The following is a 16,502-nucleotide window of genomic DNA, read 5'->3' as shown; positions in this document are numbered from 1 at the left end:
GCTATTGTATATTTTTTAAAGAGCTGCTTCTCACAAAGTTTTATCAAGCACAAATGTAAGAGAAATTACTTGCAGCTGATTCAGTTTCTTACTACTATATTAATTTTGTTGCTCTTCTACTGTCTATGCTTGGACTGAGTTTGTTCCTCTTCCAGCCTTGCTGTGTTACCAAATGATCTCTGCACTCAATTCACCCTTATTTATAAGGACTTTCTTACTGTTAAAACATTAGGATATTGGATTGTATCTTCCTTTTGCTCCGCGTATGTCAGTCTCTTTATTTGCTTGTAATGTTCAAAGCTCAAAGGAATGTTTTTCAGATAAACATGAGAATTGCCAAGTTCAGGAATGACTGCTAAAGGCCTTTTTAATAGATATCTTAGAAAGCTCTCTATGCTAGGAAGACTTAAGGCATGATGCAAGATGTTTTAATCTACCTTTAGGTCAATTTTTGGTGTCATCTGAGAAAGCAGCAGCTGTAGTGGACTTTCCAGCTGCAGTTCTCTTGCAGCACTTCTGCTGCATCTGCTTCCTTAAAATTTTCTATACAAGCTGTTTCTGTGATAAGTAGTTGGTGAGCGTTACTGTAGATCTGAACTGTTATATGCAATAAACTGCTGTTGTCTCTACCATCTTCAAGGTGCCTACTTGTATTTTTAAGAGGACTCGGTTGGGAAAGGTATAGTTCAGGAGTGTTTCTTTTAGAAGTAATACTAACTTAAGTAGTTCCTGATTCTAACTCCATCTCTCCTTACATCATGCCCTGCTGAAGGAGGATGTACTGCCCCCAGCTGTGTTCTTCCAGTGCTTTTTTTGCACTGGCGTGCATCTGTCTGCATGGTAGACTGATTCAGCTTACTTGACTAGCGGGAAAGTGAGTTGATGTCTCCCTCCCATCTCCCAGGTTGTTGTGATGAACTGGCTTATCAGGTGAGTTTGTGAGTTAGAGCTAGGGAGAGGTGAGAGAATAACTACTGGGAGCGATGGGAGGAGGTAGAAACTCTTGTTCTCTTCCTCTCCTCTCTTCCTGGTAGCGAGAGCGCTCTTAATGCACTCAACTGTAGCACAAACCCATATATCAGTTTTACTTTTTACTAGCTTTTTGTTGGGCTTAATGACAAACTAGATAAGGGAATTGATCTAGCTGAAAAAAACTTCATAACCCAGGTCAGCTTTCCATCTTTTTGTTACACTGCCCCGCACTCTCAGTTGAAGAAAAAGTGGAGACCTGAAGTGACCAGGAAGTGTAGGAACTGCTTAGGTTCACCATGCTGTCAAAGAAATAAAGCAAGCTGTTATTTAACTCTGTCTCATCTGGCACTCACTGTGTTGCTGTGCGTCCTGTGTCGTGTCTCTTTTCTTTGTTTTTGCTACTACTGCTGAAGCGATGCTTAACTGCTCATGCAGAATCATCTCTTCTTTTTAGAGCAGTTTTCACTCTATTTCTGTGGCGTTTTTCAACATCTGAGGAAATGCTCAGTGGCACTGCTCGGCCTATTCCTATGAATAAGTTTCTGGACTACTGGCTTGTATTGTATGTGGCCTTTTTTAAGCATGAGTTGCTCTTGACCTAGAATTTCAAAGGGGAGGGAATTCTTGCTGCTTTTTAGTGGTTGTAGCTCAAAACGTAAGTTTCTATTTGTATGGAGTTTTCAAGCAGAGAGAGTACTGTTCACAGTTTTCTTTGGATATGTTGCCTGAATTTGTAGTGAACTTTAAAGATGAGAGTATAGCTTGGTGAAATGTTGCTTAAATAACATGCTTCATGTCATAACCAACAGAACATTCTGCGTTATGCTGGAAGTTTGTGCAGTTAAGCAACATGATCCAGACTTACCTAGTATGAAGGGTATCTGGGGAAAAAAGGGATTTAACTAACAAATACGTATAAAAGCATGTACCAGCTACAATGTGCACTTCTTGCACTTGTCTTTGTTAAGAAGCTCCTGTAACAGTATACCCATTTCAAAACAACAATCATCCCAACCAAATACTGCCAGACAAACCCTGAATTTGAAGCCCATTTAAAACAGAACACTGCCTATATCTTAGAATAGGGTGAGAGGACACATTGTATGACAAGTGTTTGTGGTGGATTTGAGGAAGCCACATGAAAGGTGTTAAGATGATGTAGAAATTTTGGTCACATAAGAGACTTTGGAATAAATTACATACTTCTGAGCTTTCTGTTTACTGTCTGTATTACTGTATTTTTATGCACAAGGTGTTTATAATCAAACCGGAAGACAGACTAGTACTATATGACACCTCTTACTTATATTTGTGTGACTTTTTTTAAACTTAAATCTTTAACTGATCAGTTAGAATATGTAACAAAAGGTTTCCTATTTAGATGAGAGATCTCCAGATGCACAGTATGTGGATTTGCTGCTGAATCCAGAACGTTACACTGGATACAAGGGGCCTTCTGCTTGGAGAGTGTGGAACAGCATCTACGAAGAAAACTGCTTCAAGTAATTGGGAGGGAGAGGAAGCCTATTTCTTATACTTGTGCTTCAGCTCAAAACTGATTTTTGTCTTTTCTAATTTATTTTCTAGGCCCCGATCTGTCTATCGTCCTTTAAATCCACTGGCACCTAGTAGGGGTGGGTCTTGCCTGTTTTATTTTCTGATGCAGTTCCTTTAATGTAGTGACAATTGGAGTACAAGCGAGATGAATAGTGATCTTGAGTCTGTAGGTGCACTTTCTGCTTTTTTAATTGCCTCTGTAGAAGTATCTGTCCATTTTCAATATTTAGAGTAAGGTTTGTGATACTTGATTACATACATGCTTAGCCTTATGCATATGAGTAGTCTTATTAATGTCAGGGGAGCTAATATGAAAACTAAAGTAAGTCTCAGCTGTTGAGTTGAAGTGTCACTATAACTTTTCAGTGTGGATGGGAAGGAGTTAAAGTTCAACAAAAACTTCAGCACTCCTATATTCTTCCCTTGTGTTTTTTCCTGGAGGATTTAATTTAATCACTTCAGCTCATAGTTACTCTAGTGTAGTGTAGCTGTACTTTTTCTATCCATAACGTTTAGTGTATTACAAATGTACAAATGATTGCATTATTTGAAGAAAGATTGGATACTTAGGAAGGCTCAATTATCTGCAATATTTAAAAAAAAAAAATTAAAAAGTATGCCAATGACTTGAGTTTTAAATTTTCAGATTTAAATTGAAAACTATAACCTCAGATTCCAAATGAATCAGCTTTCCCCTGTCAGTCTGTCTAATTTCCCTTAAAAATTAACTGTTAGCCAATAGATTGAGTTAGAAATCATCATCACACATTAGAAAATCTGTCTATAACGTAGATAATGTATATACAATTTATAATTACTATTTTTAGTAATTACAGATTTTAGTAATTATATTGAGATAATATATTGCTGGTATACAAAAATTATAAGAGCAGTTTAACTTGGGGGTCAGGATTTCAGGAAGGAACAGTAGTCAGATTGTTGAATAATGTGAACTGAAGACTACTTAACTCTTTCTGAAATTAAACACAGCTTTCAAGAATATGTAAATCAGCTGCTACTAAGATGTTATTATAATGGATTTAGTCTCAGGTGGTCTTGAGGAGGAGGAAGAGGATGGAAATTAGCTTTTCTTTTGTAGATTAAATAATTGCACTTGAACTTCTTCAGTGTTTGTAGTAAAGCCTGTGTTTATTACCATTTTGCTGCGAAAATTACCTCTTTAATGTGTATGGATTTTTACTTTTTTTTTCCCCCCCCCCGCCCAAGGAGGAGATGATGGTAAGTCATCCTATTTTGCTTGACTTGCGGAAATGAAATAAGTGTTAAAAAAGAGTTTTGAACATCTGGTTTATTCACTTTATTGCTATTGCATTAGAGGATAGGAAATTTACGTTTTTATGGATGACTGACTGATCAGAAAATGTTTTTATTGGGATAATTCTTTCATTTGGAGTAGGGGAAAGGAGTGGGTAAGAGCAAAATACAATTCTGTTGTTGCTTCTTATCTTTGCAACGGAATACGTGTTGCGGTAATGTCATTAGCGAGATAAGTGGAGATGTATAAATTAAAAGATTCTTGGGTCTCTTCCAGAGCCCCATTGATACTGATGTCAAATCCCTTGAAAGACAAGGGATGTTATTTTTGTGTTTCCTTGGATGTCCTTGATTTTGGGAAGGTGAGGAAAGTGGGGAGAAAAAGCATTCTTGTCTGTCTACAGTGAGACAGACGTTAAGATTTTTTTCAGTCAGCTGAATGCTCTCAGGCAAAAGATTTAAGCCTGCAGGAAAGTAGCAGTTGAGGTAAAGGCTATCAGATATAATCACACCCTCCTCTCACATCTTCTGCCACGGGTGCATATAACCAGGCTTCTGCTTCCATGCGCTTCCGAATGCCCTCACCAGTAGCTTAGTCATGTTCATTCTTGCTTTTCTCCCATTCTGACTGCAGTAGATTTAAGTTAACCTCAAAGCTGAGCTGCTTCAGTGTCAATTTTCACTTTAATAGCTTAATTATTCAGCTTTTCATCCAGATGGCAGCTAATGTTACTATGCATAGTAGTATAAAGATACTGTGATGTTGAAAATGAATACTCTTCATTTAACTGCATGCTTTGTATTTACAGGAGAATCTTTCTACACATGGCTAGAAGGTAAAGGTTCTTGGATGGGTTAATATAATCTTAAATTCACTAGAGGAAACATACATTTATTTATTTTTTTTTATCTCCCCAACTATTTTTCATAGCGTAGGCTTTTTAATAGTGCAGAAGTTCTAAGTGTCATTCAAAGAAATTTTCATTTTATTTTATTTTTTTTACCTTGAGGGTGTTTGGAAATCTTCTCATTCACTTAGATGGTATACTCCTTAAACCCTTCAGTGTTTCATCTTTTATAAAGGGGGAGTTCACTTCAATACCGGTTACTTTGAATTTTCTGCTCATCTTAGGCATTTAAGCAGGGACATTATTATTAGTAACACTGCTAAGTGTTTTTATTTGAAAACAGCTCTAAAAAACATTAAAGTTTTCAATGGTTCTGTTCACAGTATATAAGATAATGTAAATATAATGTGTATTCAGAAGACAAAGAAATTTGCTTTTTATTCATATTTAAATTGAAATCCATTATTACAGTGGTAGCAATCAAAATAGCATTTTGGAGCTGTGCAGAGAAGTAATGAATTAAATGTACTTAATTTTAAACTTAGTTCATTCTGCCTTTCATAAGCCTTTACTTGTTTAGTTGGAAATCTCAAAGTAGTGCTATTGTAGGAAAGCGTACAAATTTACGTGCTGCTTAAAATGTGCTATTTATAAATGAGGCCGTATCTCAGCCTCACAGGTAGGCTTCACCATCAGCTCATCCTGTTTCTGCTTGTGGAGACTGGAGTGGCAGGGAAGTCACTCAAACATATCCTTTGAGAAAGGAACCAACTCCCAAATTCCAGTTGTAGCCCATCTCTGGGTCCAAGCGGTATTCTAAGTAACTTCTCCATTTAAATTATATTTTGGCCACCCAATGCCATTGTGTTTCTGTTTACACTGTAGGAGTCTGTACCTGTCAAAGTCATATATTTTTTCAAGGTTTTGCTCTGTACATTTAAATCCTACAGTAGAATTTGTGGTAGAGCTGGGAAGAAATATTTTTTGCTGTTTTCCAAAGCCATAAGGTTGTCTGGGTTTTTTGGTGTCTTTCTGTAAGGTCACTGCTCTTAATTTGGTGGTAGCTTTAATTCTAATCAGGATGGGTCACAGTGTAGTTCCGGTTTCCGGACTGTCAACATTTAAGATTATTTCAAATTTATTGCTCAAACAATGTAAGCATTGTATTTTTGTGTGGCAATTTATCTGTAGTAATTGACCAGATACTTATTCGGCTGTATTTATTGGAGCTCTAAAATACTAAGAAATGTCAAACTTCATTCTTGTACTTCTTTATATAAAAAAGTAAGTGAACTTTTTCCTGTGATGCATATAAGGGCTTATTAACAATTCTGAAGTACTGTAGTTGTAATTTTTGAAAGTTAAATGATGCAGACTCGCATCACTGAAATGTCAAGGCATATTCATTTTAATACATTATTTCCAGTATTTAGGCTGGGGTCTGTTTGTCTTTTTTCCTGGACAGGTCTTTGCCTTGAGAAAAGAGTGTTTTATAAACTCATATCTGGACTTCATGCTAGCATCAACTTGCATCTGTGTGCAAATTATCTTCTTGAAGGTAATTTAAGTCTAGTTAAAATTGTTGAATGGAATTCTACAGTATCTGTACTGTGTATTTGTTTTTTTCTGAAAATCTTTGATACATATTCAATTGCTTTCTTTTCCTAAATATCTATGTTTTAGTCCCTCTACCCTTTTTTTTTTTTTTTTTTCACTGTGTAGAAACCTGGGGCAAGCCTCGCTGGGGACCGAATGTGAAAGAATTCACTCGCCGCTTTGACCCTATTGAAACAAAAGGGGAAGGACCAAGGAGGCTCAAAAATTTATATTTCTTATATTTGATAGAGCTGCGTGCTTTGTCAAAGGTTGCTCCGTACTTTGAACGTTCAGTTGTTGACCTTTACACTGGAAATGGCCATGAGGATGCTGAATCTAAAGCTCTCTTACTGGATATCTTCAAGGATACAAAGTAAGGCATAGGATTATTTTTTTATCAATAGTTTGAAATTCTCAGTTATAGTCAAAAATGAGCATGGATGACTTCTTGATAGGACAAGAGGAGAGTGGAATGGGGAAATAAAATGGAGTAATGGGAGACAACGAGGAATTTGTACACGAGATGAAAAGAGATGCATGTTTCTGAGGTTTGATTATACCAGCCTTTCAAAAACAACAAAACCTCTGCAAACAAATAAAAAACCCCACCCACCCCACACAACATCCCGAGCTGCTCCCTATTTGTTGCTTTTTCTGATTCTTTGGTATAAGGTGCACGCGAATTTATTTTGAAAAGGAAAATAGTATATGTAGTAGTATTTTAATAATCCAGTGAGCAATCCAGCTTATATCATAGACTTAACCTCTGGGATTTTAGTCATCCCTTCTTCCTTCAGTTTATTCTCTAAGGTTCTTTAGTCCAGTTCCTTTGCTCACTTTCTCACTCATTTTTGTGATTGGTAACATGCTGTTGTGGCTTCGTTGCTGCCCCTAGTAGCAATCTTGCTAGACATTTGAGATGTGGTCAGTGACCAACTGAAAGGCAAACATGAAGACAATTTCCAAGTATATTAGAATGAAATCTTCATCAGTGGAAATGGAGCAAAGAAGATTATCAACAAAACTGTAAATAACAAATTTCAGGTTACAATGATTGAGTAGTAAAACTGATACAATTCAGTGATTTGTATTTTTTTAAGAACTAGTCTGCAAAGACTAGGAACTGTGAAAAGTATTTTACACTGGTGGCACTAGCGCTGCTCACCAGGATTGATGGAACACTAATTCATGCCAGCGTTTGGGTTTTTTTGCATTTTGTCTTTATTATTAGGTCCTTCCGTATGCACTTTGATGAAAAATCCATGTTTGCTGGAGATAAAAAAGGAGCCAAGTCATTAAAGGTAAAGCAAATTTTCTGAATGACATCCAAAATACCCATTTCAGAATTACGTCATTTTAGAAAACCTCTCTAACTACTAGAAGCATACTGCTGAGAATAGAAAAGGCAGGGATAAAAACTTAGAGAATTTTATGTGAGGGCCCTTAATCTACTTGACAGTAAAGGAATACAAAGTGTCTGAGCCAAGCAGGCTGGTTTAATGCCTTGGGTCTGCCATCAGGACTGTGGTGAGGCAAGCAGGTTGAATTGATAGTAGCAGTAGATACAGTGGTGTTTTTTAAATAGAGTACCTTTTTCACATAAGTATCTGGAAAAAAACCCTGTGATACTTGCTTAAAAAACAGGTGCCTTATATAGTATAATAGAATGTAATATAATATTATACTTAACATTAGAAGAACATAGCTCTTGGACATGGAACCTAATGTGAATGCTGTTACTACCTAGAACTTCCAGTGTTACCATGCTGCTGTTCAGATTGCTATGCACTACAATTCCACAAAGGGAGCATGGCTCAGTAATACAGGTCTGATTTGATACTTACTAACGCTTTTAATACTTATTTCAGTAGTAGTATGAAATGCATTGGCATTAGAAGGAATCCTACTGGAAAGGTGTATATCAGCCCAGCTAGTTGTCTTCTGACAAATACATAATTGAGATCATCTTAATTATTGCTGTGCTGTGTGTGCTTCTTCTGCTCTGACTGCAAAGCAACAATCTTATCCATAGGTTTGGGCAGGAAATTGCTTTTGTGAACTTGTTTGTCAGAAAGGTAGGTTGGTTCAAAAGGGATTTGAATAATGGAAGAAAAATTGGGCAGGGACACAGATACAGTGCTTATAGCTTAGACAATTTTTAGGAAGTTGGTAGAAACTCGGTGTACAGAATCCAAGCATTACCCTGCATGTCCTCTATGGTTTGGGGGGGTGTGTGGTGTTGGGAATTAACTGTTAGCAGTGGCTTGGAAACAAGATTCTGGGTTTACGTGGACCTTTGTTATGGCCTGACCACATAAGGTAGTGGGTTTGTTCAGTTTTAGTAATAGAAAATTGATATTCCGGTGGTACTGTATAAGTCAATCTTCTGTTCTTGTAAAGCTAAGAGGTACTTTAAGTTAACTTCTTTTGTTTTGTTTTCAACTTGTAGGAAGAATTCAGATTGCATTTCAAGAACATATCCCGCATAATGGATTGTGTTGGATGTGACAAATGTAGGCTGTGGGGCAAACTGCAGGTAAAGTTTATTTTGTGTGTGTGTGGCAGAGGAGAGGTTAGAAGATAAGCATCTATTTCGGTCTGGCAGGATGCCTCTGACCTTAGCATTCAGACTTTCTATACGCATGGTTGGTCTTTGATATCCTTACCTATATATTAAAAATAGACATATATTTAGTTCACTGTTAAACAATTGGAAAAAATGTTTAAATTGGAATTATTTTTTAGTCAACAGCTGTTTAGTTCACTAAAAGGTATAGTTTGTATTCCCTGAAAAAAAAATATTTGAAGCAGATGCCTCACAGCAAAATCTTACTGGCAGTCAATCTCTTATCTGTATTCAATGATCAGATGAGCCTTGTAGAATCACCTGTTGGCAGCCTTCCTGGACATACAGCACTTGCTTAATTGTTAGAAAATCCAGCATGAGATTTGACTCCACAAATTGAGGCATAAGAAGTAGTGATTCAGATTTTCACAACTGGTGCAGAAGGCAGAAAATGTATGCAAAGGTGTGCAGTCAAGTTGAAAATTGAAAAACAATTTCAGTTTCTGGACACGTACTATTTTTATTTTATTGAGAACAAGATTTTAAACCTCAAGACTAATGTTAAGTCCAGACTCAGAAAAGTTATTACTTTGGGGTGCCTACTGTGCTATACTTCTGTATGGCATTAAGCTTATTGGAGTTCAATTTTCAAAGAAATTTATAACATCAAAAATTTGTTGGTCTCTGCTGAATTTCGGTCTACTCTCTCCTAAGTAATGTTTCTGATCTATTATTGGGTTTTTCGTCTTGCACAAAACAAAAATAGGGCCAGATTTCCTGACCTATAAAATTCTCCTACAGCCAGATTCAACCATTTTTTGTCAAAATCCAGTGGTTGTTTCTGTAGCCCGATTAAAAGGGGAATTAAGAACAGCTGCTTCTGTGATATTTCTGTATAGAAAATAGGGATTGAAACTGCGATGTCTGCCACTAGCACTGGAGGTGGAAAAAGCAGAGGTGCTGTGATACCTAGTCTGACTTTGAAGGGGGAGGGGAGAGGAAGAGAGATCTGACCCAACAGCTCCTGCAGCAATGGGGCATCTTGTAAGGTCAGGCGTGGGAGGAAGCTGGAAGCTAGTGGGTGTGTTTTCATATGTGTCTGTTGTGGCTGAGAAGAAAAGAGATGGTCAAGGAAGAGATTAAAAATAAGATGGAGAGCAAGTATACCTGAGGAAACAAATGTTCTTAAATAAGTGACTGAAGCTGGTACACAATTGATGGCATGGTTCTGGATTGCGTGCAGTTATTTGCGTTGAGGGAGTGTCAATATGTAAGAAGTGGCACTACAGTTTGCCTGAATCAGTAATTTTTAAACTTTTTTACAGTTTTCTGAGAGTTTGAAGGAGTGATCTTATTGTTAAAACATTGGACTTTTCTTGTAGACTCAGGGCTTAGGAACTGCCCTGAAGATCTTATTTTCTGAGAAGGAAATACAGAGCCTTCCTGAGCACAGCCCATCAAAAGGTTTTCAACTCACACGTCAAGAAATAGTTGCTCTTGTAAATGCCTTTGGAAGGTAAGTTTTTGTCATTTGTATAGTAGAAAAGTGGTAAACCTTCAGTGTTGACGCTTAAGGCCTGTGGAAAGACTGTGTTGTACGTGTAGCTGTAGCTTTTCAAAAGCTGAATTACTATTAATGATACTGATAAACTTTATGCTGTCAAACTGAGTCTGTGGAGTGTTGATTATTAGCCTTGGTTATCACTCAGTGTTTGGACCTAATTCGTCTTTCTATCTCAAATCTCATAAATTCCATCTTGCAAAAGCTGAATTTACGTCTCTGAAGCAGTCATGAGCATTAGGCTCTGAGCATGTCTCCACCTTTTGAACACTGACTGCAGCTGTTCTGCATTTTGTATTTCTGTTTTAAATGAGCGTATCTAAAAAAAGGTAGTGAAAAAGAAGAAATATACATGGAGGTGTGTTTAACACCTGTCGCTTAGCCCTTAGGCTTTTGGATTTTTGTATGTGATTATTTTTGTGAAAACTTTAGTTTTGAATAATTTCTTAAAAGTTACCCCAATCAAGTGATGAAATGAAACATTTTAAAAGCTTGAAAAGATGTGTAGAACTTGCGTTGTTTGTCATGCCAGTTATTCAGATCTTGAATGTAACAATCTGTTCCTGTTTTAAAAAATGTAATAAACATTATTACCTCTGGTTAGAGATTTTTGGATGTTTAATGAAGTAATATATATTAAATGAAATATATATATATATAAATTTTAATTCCTGAAATATATTATGTAAGTATAATGGAGAGTCAAATAGTAGTAATCTTTTGAGGGAAAGTAGTACGTTAAGCATGTTCATCTTTGGAACGGAATTGTGTTTTGGGAAAAAAAAAACCAAATTAAAAAAAAAAACAAAAACAAAAAAAGGAAGATGATGATTTGCACTTCTCTTTTGCAGTTGACTTACTAACACTTAAGGGGTTCTTGTTTTTCAGGCTTTCCACAAGTATAAAAGAGTTGCAGAATTTTAAAGTTTTGTTACAACAAACTAGGTAATGAAGGCCTTTGCACAACCTGTTAGTGAAGACCACTTACCTGACTGCATTGAGCAGAAGGAACCGATCCTTACAGGACTCACATGAACTGATAAAAAGTAAAATCAGATACCAACTTGAATATTTATGTTTAAACTAGGAATGGTTATTAATTAGAAAAGATATTTATGAATGAAATAGTTTTTAAATGTGTAAATTATGCTGATTTGTTTATTTTTTAAGTTCTCTGCTCACAATTCTGTTGTACTGAGACTTTGTCATAAATTTTCTTTATTTCCTTGTCTTTCTGAAGACAGTTGTTTCCTATGAAAACATGTGTACCTCTGCCCTGACTTGGCCTGTCCTGAGAGAGGTGCTTCACCTCTCCCAGCGAGCTTCAGTGTATTCTGAGGATTGGGTATGCTGATTCTGGCTGTCTAAAAGAAGGGGGGGGGGGGGGGGGGGGAAGAAAACAAAAGGGAAAACCCTCAAAAAGCCAAACAAAACCAGAAAAGGAAATAAGGCTCTTGTTGAGTTCTGCCTTCTTACTGTAGTAATGAAACTTTCTTAAAAATAGGACACTTACTGAGCAGAAAAATTTATTTCATACGGAGCTCCTTTGCATCATGCTGATATCAACATTTTTTTTCCCCTGTGTGCTGCTTTTCAGAATTTCCTTTTTTCTTTCAAATAACTACCTTGTCTCTGATGCAGCACAGTTGGAAGTGACTTTTCTACTGCCCCTTGGCTACCTGCATTTGCTTGGGGGTGGGGGGCAGGGCAGGGGGAGGTGGTTAGGGGAATGCTGCTAGCTGAAAAGCCTCAATCAAATTCACATCTACCCCATTTGATTTTCTAGATGGTAATGACGAGTTCGATTTCCAGAAATTGTCTTTTTAATGCCTAAAATGTTAAAATAGCACACTTCAATCTTTGAGCCATGGAAACAGATTTGCTCTTTATGGGTTATGTTTTAGTGCTATGTGAAAAGGTCATTGCAAGAAGTAAGAACTTGTTTTTGTAGTCACTTTTAAAAGAAGATGCTTTTTAAAATTCATAATCACACTGACATTTAATACCGCATACTCTTATCTATGCAATCCCGAGCTGTATCTTCTTTAATAGGATATTCAGAGTAAAAAAACGGGTATGTTAATAACGTAACTTTCATAAAATAAGAAATTCTCATGTATCATTGTCTGCAAATGTCAATGATAATTTACCATTGTCCAAAACAGAATTCAGAAACAGCGTTACTAATTAGTAGCAACCAAATAATGGTTTAAATTTAAAATTAAGTGGTAATTATTTTTTTTTAAACCAGCATGCTTCAAAGTGAAATTAGGAGTGATGAATGCGGGAAGTGCTGGTACAGTGTAGATACATCTCTTGTTTTTAAAAATAAGTCTCTGCAAAATAAAGTGCTCTTAAACATTTTTCACCCTACCAGATATTTAGTGACCTGTTTATATAATTGATTGTAACTGTATTGGCTTCCATAATATGTTCCTTTACAGCTGAGTTTTTCTGAAAGCTGGAATATGCTCTATGTCCTTTGTTTCCAGACTAGCCTCAAATTTCTACCTGACTAGAAATGAGACTATCCTGCTGACACTTGCTATTACAAAAAGATATTGTTTCTGAAGAAAGTAAACCCTCTTGAGTCAAACTGGGATAAGCTAAATGAAAGAAAAAAGAAAAAAAAAAACAAACAAAAAACCACACCAAAAAACCAGACCAGCTCCTGCAAAGTTTTGGTGATAGTTGCACAAATTGGCAGTGAACTGGTATCCAGTCAGAAGTTCCTGTGAAGCCAGCAGGTGATTTAACATGGTGTTAGAGAAAGCTGATGTCACTCTGGGGGATGTTACGTTCTTACCTAGCAAGTCTCTCTTGCCTGTGGGCACTGTCTGAGCAAAGTGGCCACAGGCTTCCTTTTTCTAATTAATGGAGAAGAGCGGGTGATTTTTAGGTGGATTCATCTGGCCTGTTCCAAGCTCTGTATTCGCACCCCAGAGTTTATTTTTCTCCATGAAATTGAAGTGGGAATCTAGGTAACTAGCTTGGATGTGAACAGCTGTGTTTGGTAAATAAATGAGTTACACCCTGAGTATCTAACTGTTCTGAGTAATTGTATCTATTGAAAGAGTGTAGTTTTCAGTTGGCCATTAATTCCTTGCCTTTTGGATTGACCTGCAAGGGCTAGAACCTGTAGGCTCACTTGTGTGAAGAATGCTATATAGGTGGGATTTACCTGTATTGTTACATACTATAGTGCCTAAAGGTTTAGGCAGGATTTTCTAGTTAAAAAAAAAAAAAATGGTGTCGTCTGCGCTGCCCCAGGAAGGACCTTAGTCTCAGACTTGTTTCTTCCCTTTTTCCCCTTGCTTTGTGGGGAAAGTGAATTGCTTCTAGACACCTTCTGGGGATGCAACCCGTGCCTGGTTAAAGTCTACAGACACTGAAGCAGCATCACATCCTGGCATCATGCGAGCAACTCAGGCACACGGATCCTGGGCACCGGCTCCTTGCAGCCCTTGTTGGCGCGGTGCAGGCAAGGTTAATGCCGCTGGGGAAGGACATGCGGGGATGGGAAGCTTCTCTTTTCCTTTGTGTCATGAACACAGGAATGCAACAGAACTTGAGCAGATCCGATGTGTGGGAAGTTCTCTTGCATTTGAAGGTACATCTCGCTTGGTGATCAAATACGGAAGGCGTTCCACTTCACTGTCGCTGTAGAAATAGGACATAAGCTTTTTCCTGTTACAAATCTAGTTGAAACAATTTTCCTGTCACCATCTTTTTTACTGTATTTGATGTACATTCTGTGACTATGCTGCCTATGAAGTTTTGCCATGGGAATCGGATGACTTCGTTCTTTATATGTTAAATTTTAGAAATTTACAGATCTGTTTTTATACTGAAGAATAAGGTTAGTTACACTGTCCACGACCTGTAGACTATTTTAAATTCCAGCTCCCTGTTGGAGATCAGCTTGTCAACATTGTCTGTCATTCATTTCAGAGTAAAAAGTACATTTCCTTGTACAAATGACACAATGATTGTAATCCCAGAGGTAGCGAGAAGACAAAGACAAAACAGTTTCATTTTTCCCAAGTTGTGAAGACCTACGTGAAATGGTAATAAAAAAAAAAAGACTTGGTGTAAAGTGCGCAGGTAAAACACAGGGCACCGTTGCTGAAGAAGTTGTTCTTCAGTGCCTGTGGAGGAAGGTGAGAATATAGATCTGAAATGGTAAAACAGAGAGACGTGTGTAAGCTGGAACAAACAAAAGTGTTTTCCTGCTTCAGCTGATGATTTGTGCTGTATGTCATTGTATGTGCATGAAATACACTGTGCCACACTTTCTCCAGTTGTGTTTTGATGGTTGGGTTGCCTTTATCTGACCTTGCTTTTTGCTTTTTCTGGGAAATGACCTGTAATATGTTGTAAATAATCTAAATGCTTATGTTTATAAAGTAGCAATCGGCAATTCATCACTTTACAATTCCTCCATACAGCTGGCCTATTAAAATGTAATATTTATTAAAATCAAAACAATGTTGGAACTGCTTACTGAGATCTAAACACTTCTGAATCTTTGCTATGTTTGAATCTATAAAACGCGAATTAAAGTATTTTCTGCTACAACTTCTTTTTGTGAATGTAATTTTTGGGGGTTTTGTTTTAATTTTTTTTTTTTACTCTTCATTTACTTTTCAACTACACTTGGTAGAAATGATATAACCGAAGTAATTTACATGTTGGTCATTTCAGCTGAAGATGATGAGCAGGCCTGCACTTTCACTTTAATTCTGTTCAAAAGATGGTGACCTGTGTCTCGCCGTGTGCTTCAGTGTGTCAGCGCATCTGAAATGGAATATGCTTCTGCGTGAACGTGGCCAAACGTAGCCCCTGACTGAGTCCAGTTGGGTTTAAGAGTCAAAAAGGCTTATTTTGAAGTGAAGTCTGGTCTGTTCTGTCCTATTCTCAGAATAGCTTATAAAATCAGTTTTGTAAGTACTTTTTTCTGGTCTGTTTATGCAGTGGGCTCCTAATGTGAAATTATTGCCCTTAAAGGGTTTCCACAGCTTTCTCTTTCATTCCATGTATGAATTTTTAACAAATTACCTTACTGAAAAATTGCTACATGTCTTTCATCCCCAGTTTAGGTGGGTAAGTACCTGTTACACAGGTGATGATAATTAGTCATTTAATTCAAATTTAAGGTCTTACCTTTCACATTGTTGTTCAAATCTCCTGTGTTTGAGAGTGTTCAGTTCTGTTCCTACGATTGGTTATAGTCACTTGTCACACCACGTTTTTGCGTGCATGCTGTGGCATAGGGATCAAGCTTGTTGTAAGCACGAAATTCTCATAATTTCTGCTGTGCAGCTATAGCTGCTGTGAAGAAAATTTAATTCCTGCAGACTTTTCTTGCACTAGGTCTTCAGGCAGTTTAGTACAAACGTGATTGTTGAACTCCAAAGGGTTTAATAAAATCTCTGTTCCGCTCCCAACCCTGTGGCACCTTTTTAATCTCTGGCTCATAGTTTAATTGGCGCTTTTTTTTTTTTCCCAATAAACATTTGGGAAGAAGCGAAGAAATGAGTGGGGGCTTTGAACGGTGAACAGGTTCCAGGGTGTGTTGTGCTTCTGCCAGAGGCAGGGCTCGTGCTTTGGTTTTACTGCAGATGCCCCAGACCCGAAGGCCCTGGGGAAGGCTTGGCACGTGAGTGTGGCACTTCAGGTCTGCTTGGAAGCCAAAAGTATGGATCAGGTTTACAGCCAAGCCCTTCTTTTTTTCCTCTGTATCCTGTGAAACGTATACCAAGAATTCTCTGCTTGTACTTCCTGAAGTTGAATATGAGGAAAACATCAAGCCTCTCCATTGTCTGGGAATGTTCTAGCGCGCCTCAAAATGAACTAGTTTCATAGAAGTAAAGATTACCTTACCGTAAGAAACGTATTCTTCTCCCAGGGAGATGTGGATTATATCTTGGTATTTATGGGAAGGAGAGAGAGCTGCTGTGGGTGTGATGCTTCACAGCACAGCATACCAGTCAGTATTTGGCACAGTAGGAAGACCTGAAATAGAGTTGGAGTTCCTGCTTGCCTTAGATTAGTATTAATTAATTTTAGGCTTGTTAGGTGCAAATGTCGCATCCTGGAATGGTATTTATCCGTGGCTCACACCACA

At 37.4% G+C, this 16,502-nt stretch overlaps 1 protein-coding gene across 3 annotated transcripts in view; it reads left to right on the top strand.

Moving 5' to 3' along the window:
* The window catches only part of ERO1B (endoplasmic reticulum oxidoreductase 1 beta), a 32,664-nt gene extending 17,711 nt beyond the window's left edge, over positions 1–14,953 (top strand). For 2 of the 3 annotated variants that reach the window (XM_055713829.1, XM_027801563.2), the window contains exons 7-16: positions 2,354–2,474; positions 2,560–2,606; positions 3,757–3,768; positions 4,614–4,640; positions 6,118–6,210; positions 6,375–6,621; positions 7,480–7,549; positions 8,698–8,784; positions 10,197–10,330; positions 11,264–14,953. In XM_055713829.1, the coding sequence (XP_055569804.1) occupies positions 2,354–2,474; positions 2,560–2,606; positions 3,757–3,768; positions 4,614–4,640; positions 6,118–6,210; positions 6,375–6,621; positions 7,480–7,549; positions 8,698–8,784; positions 10,197–10,330; positions 11,264–11,324 (899 nt within the window). In that variant the 3' untranslated portion in view covers positions 11,325–14,953. The remainder of the gene's footprint in view (positions 1–2,353; positions 2,475–2,559; positions 2,607–3,756; positions 3,769–4,613; positions 4,641–6,117; positions 6,211–6,374; positions 6,622–7,479; positions 7,550–8,697; positions 8,785–10,196; positions 10,331–11,263) is intronic. The other variant, XM_055713830.1, reaches the window with a different exon arrangement.
* The last annotated feature ends 1,549 nt before the right edge of the window (positions 14,954–16,502 follow it).

Source organism: Falco cherrug, chromosome 6 (assembly GCF_023634085.1).
Source record: "Falco cherrug isolate bFalChe1 chromosome 6, bFalChe1.pri, whole genome shotgun sequence".
In the NCBI taxonomy this organism is placed as follows: domain Eukaryota; kingdom Metazoa; phylum Chordata; class Aves; order Falconiformes; family Falconidae; genus Falco; species Falco cherrug.
Note: the sequence above shows the minus strand (reverse complement) of the source record. Positions and strands in the feature narration are given on the sequence as shown.